We start from the raw sequence: 5,128 nt of genomic DNA, 5'->3' as shown, positions 1-5,128 counted from the left end.
ATGGCAACATTGAGGACAGAAAAATAGACAAATAAAACAATTGAAAATGTATCAAGAATATGAGTTCTGTCGGTAATGTAGATTGCCCTGTCGGTAATGTAGATTACTCTGTCGGTAATGTAGATTACTCTGTCGGTAATGCAGGTTGCTCCGTCGGTAATGCAGATTACTCCGTCGGTAATGCAGATTACTCTGTCGGTAATGTAGATTACTCCGTCGGTAATGTAGATTGCTCCGTCGGTAATGCAGATTACTCCGTCGGTAATGTAGATTGATCTGTCGGTAATGTAGATTACTCTGTCGGTAATGTAGATTGCTCTGTCGGTAATGTAGATTGCTCTGTCGGTAATGTAGATTCTAGTGCGTATTCATATAAATTAACTAGAAATTATTTCATACTTTTCACTGTACCTTTTTTGAAGTCGGTTAAATTTTTTTCTAAAAAATTATTTTATATTTTCAACAAATGTTTGCAGAATGTGGATGGCAACATTGAGGACAGAAAAATAGACAAATAAAACAATTGAAAAAGTATCGAGAATATAAGTTTACAAACTAACGTTGAAAATATTATTGTCCTATATCGTAAAACAAATTACAACGAATGAAAGTAACAAAACTACAAATATTTATTAGTTATTACTGTCAATGTTTACTGCAATTAGTTTTAATCAAAGTAAATATACAGGCATTGGACCGGTAAATTATTTTAACCGAATCCGAGAACACCTTGCTGGCCCTCGCAGGAGAAGAGAAATTCGTTCCGTCGTTTACGCTGACAGGGTACAAATAGCGGTACAAGTAGAAACAGGATGAATCGAACTGAGAAAATAAAGAGACCCATAGATTTTTATCTCGACTACGTAACAGTACGATTCTTATTTAGATAGAAAGCAAGCGATCGTGTTCCCTAGAGTGTGCCATTTTCGAGCAATATTTTTTTTGCGTGCAAGATAATTCATCAGCACTTGAAAGATATTATCCCGAAATGACGCACCTCAGCGAAAACGTTCGTCGAATGTAAACTGAAATTTAAAAGCTGAAAGAATATATTTAATCAAGCAAACGCGACGAATAATTCGCTACCATCGTTATCCGCGTTATTCGAATAAAATTTTCCCCGTCTCTGCTCCTTGTACGATTCAACGGAGCATAATGCCATATCGTTTAGGCGTGGACACAAAGAGTACAAGGCCATTAGGTGGTGCAGTCCGGGAGAACGTAACTGGAGTCTTCGGCTTTTTTTTTTACCGTGCCGTTAATTTAAGAGTCGTCGGAAATTCTGTAAGTCCGAGGATACGTAAACGTTGGTGATTAACGATGACGAACGCGGTCCTTGATCCTACGCGCTCCTACTATACGCTGTCGTGAGCATATTTCATGAAGTATCTGTGTATAAGTTCATCGAAAATATTATTATGGTAAATATAGGGTATTGGATTCATCTCTGTTATCCGACTCGCCCTTTGAATTACAACGTCACGTGATCCCTCAATTATTTTGCGAGCCGTACACTTTTGCTTGGAAACAATTGTTCCCGTATAATGGAGGCTTACGAAAACGCCTGTACCGTGGAACACTACTATTTTCGGTGGTAAGAATAATAATTGAAATTGTTTATTTTTCACTAAACTTTTCAAGCACGAACACAGTCTTAATACAGAGATAATCGGTAGACAGATCAAGAGTGTTAGAGACTTCTTACTCTAAGCTAATTAGTAGAACATTAATTACGAGGTATGTAGCATTATTAACCCCTTGACCTACACCGGCCATATTAAACAGAAAGGTAGGAAGTCCGAACGAAGTAACACGAGTCAGACTCGATGTTGCAGGCTAAAGGATAAATGTTTTAGAATCCGTAATCAATGATCCATCGCTTACTTTAGTCTCAGCTCCTCCCCTACATCCAAAAATAAAAGGAAATTAAAATATCTACCTTTCCAATAATATTCCACCTACGATTAACCAACGTCTACCTTTTAAATATTCCACGATTGAATTAGCCCAACACTCGCACCGCTAGTCAGTGCGTGCGAATAACAAAGAACCGAATAGACAGCGAACCTAAGCGTGCGGTAAAGCTGCGTTTATGCAGCTCCGCGGCTAGAGGCACGACTCCACTCTTCCCACGTGCATTCTGCGCTCCCTCCCCGTCCCACGCCGCGAATTGCCCGATTACACCGAACCCAATTTCTCTCCGTGATCCTCGAGTCTCCTCGAGTCGGTTCGAGGGCGGGGGAGACGAACGACCCGTCGTTCTAAGCGCGTAGATCAGATAAGGAGGGCACGGGGGCCCGTGGGCCAGGATGGCCAAGGTAAAAGGGGAGCAGAGAACCTGAAGTGGCCACTTACAGGACCGTCGTGTTCGCCGGTACCCGCGGTACCCGGTTCAGCTTCTGAAACATGCACCGCACAGTCTTCACGAAGCACATGCACTTGTGGGGACATTCGGTTCTCGCCTCCTGTCGCCGCTCCGTCCCAGCGACCCGGAGGACCACCAGGGCCCAGCAAACGGCGAGTACCAGCCTCATGTCTACGATGCGTCGCGGTCGATTCTCTCACATCGAAACAGTTCGCGTACGTAGTAGCACGTGCTACGGCATAGAGGCGAACGTCTGCAGGCCGAGCCGTTCCGACGGTGCGCCGGTTACTTTCACCTCCACGCTCCGGGGAGTTCCGCGAATAGCCGACGACCACGCTCCCCGAGTGGCAGGACACTCGGCTGGATCTTCTCTTTCGGTCGACCGTTGACCCCTCGCCACTGGGGATTCCTCGCGATCCGTCCGGTTTTTCGGCTACCTGGAACACCCACAGGGTGCTTTGGATACCTCGAGGCGCGGGACTCTTTGGAATCCTTGGAGTGCGGGACTTTTAGAAAATTTCCTGAGCTCGGATGCTGGAGGAACAGGGTACGGGCCCTGAGGATTCTTGAGAATCTAATAATCTCCAGGGTTTAGCTGTGATTCTTCCGAGCATGGAGCAACTCTTCGGAATCCTTCAAGTGCAGGAGTTTTTTGAACATTTTCTGACCTCGGATGCTGGAGGATCTATAGACTCGAGGCTCGAGGATCTACACTCTTCGGAGTCCTCGAAGTGCAGGAATTTGTTAAACTTTGGATTCCAAGTATGATATAAGAAGATTGAGAGTTTGTGGAAATGTCCAGTGTTTGGGACTCTTGGGATTCCCTCGATTCCTTGGAATCCTCGAGCTGGAGATCCTCGATCTCCGAAACTCCTGCTCCTCCACGCTTTTCTCTTTCTTTCGAGGTGATCCAAGGGTTCCAAAGAGTTTCAAGATGCTATCTACTCCAAGCCCACTTGATCTCTTTTTTATTTCAGACGTTCCATTCTATAGGATCTTCGGGATACCTGCACTTTTTTCGATCACTCGCGAGTCGCGAGAGTGACGTCACCGCGAAGCAACGGCTGGTGAACACCGTCGCTCCGTTCCCGTCTCGTGTCGTCGCGACGGCTCGACTACTACTGGAGCTACTCGGCGCCGCTCCGCGCGCCGTGGTCCCCAGGAGACCGAGCGTACGCGCGTCGTTCGGGAGCACGAAAGCTTTTCCTCGCGAGCCTTCACCTCGTCGCCCTCTGTCGGGATCCCGCAGGCATCGGTTTCCTTTCGTCAACTCCTCTCCCTCCTCTCCCTCCTCCCTTTCTCCTGTCATCCCTCCTACCCACGTCTGTGCGTACATCGCGAACGACTTTTATTTATTCACCGAAACGCATGAACGGAGTCCTTCATCACGGTCAGAACACGCGCGCGTGGGAATCGAGAAGCAGAAGAAAATATAAGAAGTCGAAAAGGATCGATGCTCGAGCTGAAGAAACGTAAATTACTCTTTTCAACATTTTCCAAAGATGGAAACGAGACAAACATATAGGCAAACTTCATTTTTATTCGATGCCTAGGGTTTCGTCCATCTCTGACTACGCGGAGTCGAGTGTCCCCCGCGAAGTAAATGTTTCGGTTTCAACATTTTTTTGTGACTTCTTCGAAGCGTTATCCCGATGTGGTAAAAGTTTGAAAGATAGAGTAGTTGTGTTCGGCTTTGAAAATTTCCAAAGGACCGAAATCGGTCTCGCCGTTTGCTTTGGAAATTTTGTTGGTGGCTTCGTCGAGACGTTATCTTGATATATTGAAGGTTTCGAGACGTTCTATGCGCTCGTTTAGTTTCCAAAAATCCCCAAAGGATTTTCGCGACTGTGTCGTGAGTTACGTCTCGTGACCTTAGGAAGGATAAGAACCACTGGCTCGGATGTAGATACACCAGACCGGCAAAAAGATGGGTTCACGCTGCAAGAGATCCCAGAGCAGAGGAAGGAGGATGTAATACCAGCTGCTGGATATTCTACTGCAGCGTTGCTACGCGAGAACACAGCGTCCTGTAGAACGCGTCGCGTCCGACCGTGATGCGCAAAAAGGCCGTGGCGGACAGATACAAAGCAGTCGGTTGTACGCTGGCGTTTGCCTTGAAATTGCAAGCCACAGAAAAACTCTAACTCGAGGGACCTCCGTGAAAGTATCAGTGACAGTAGAAGGACGGTCCAAGTTCGGTTCGTGACTTCGACAAACGCTATTACGAGAGCCACTCGCATCAAGAAAAACTGAGATAGTGTCTGAAAAAAAGGCACACAAAAATGTCGAAATAACAGTATTCATTTTACGGCTATTCGTAGATACTTTCCTTTCGGATAAGGGTTAGGTCTTAATTTTTGAAAATTAAACAAGCGTTGAGACAAGTTTTGAGACTTGTAGTACATCAAGATAACGTCTCGAACAAGTCACGAAAACATTCACAAAGAACGATATTTATTCATCGACGTGCTGCGATGACTCCTCCGCGAGTTTCCTCTATTAAGATAAATAAATGGTCATACATCTCCGACTCACTCGCGGATCAATGATTCATGGGTGCACGTGCGCTTTAACGTCAACATCCATCGCGAACGTCCAACCGATCGCCGGCGAACATAATCCTCGATTATGTTCACATGCCTCCGCGACGAATTGCATCGATCCCGTCCAACGGCTCGCAGCACCGTGGCCTTTGATTACCGATCGCTTAGATACTGTTGGGTTTCGCGTAGACGTAGATCGGCGCCGGTGTCTGGCCGCTCG

At 46.1% G+C, this 5,128-nt stretch overlaps 1 protein-coding gene across 2 annotated transcripts in view; it reads right to left on the bottom strand.

The window, feature by feature from the left end:
* LOC128884947 (peroxidasin) overlaps positions 1-3,589 on the bottom strand; it is a 14,673-nt gene extending 11,084 nt beyond the window's left edge. The window contains exons 1-2 of one of the 2 annotated variants that reach the window (XM_054138663.1): positions 3,322-3,589; positions 2,356-2,802 (exon numbers count right to left, since the gene is read on the bottom strand). In XM_054138663.1, coding sequence (XP_053994638.1) covers positions 2,356-2,534 — 179 coding nt within the window. In that variant the 5' untranslated portion in view covers positions 2,535-2,802; positions 3,322-3,589. The remainder of the gene's footprint in view (positions 1-2,355; positions 2,803-3,321) is intronic. The other variant, XM_054138662.1, reaches the window with a different exon arrangement.
* Positions 3,590-5,128: the final 1,539 nt, after the last annotated feature.

Source organism: Hylaeus volcanicus, chromosome 2 (genome assembly GCF_026283585.1).
Source record: "Hylaeus volcanicus isolate JK05 chromosome 2, UHH_iyHylVolc1.0_haploid, whole genome shotgun sequence".
NCBI classification, from domain to species: Eukaryota; Metazoa; Arthropoda; class Insecta; order Hymenoptera; family Colletidae; genus Hylaeus; species Hylaeus volcanicus.
This window is presented reverse-complemented; position numbering and strand designations above follow the sequence as displayed.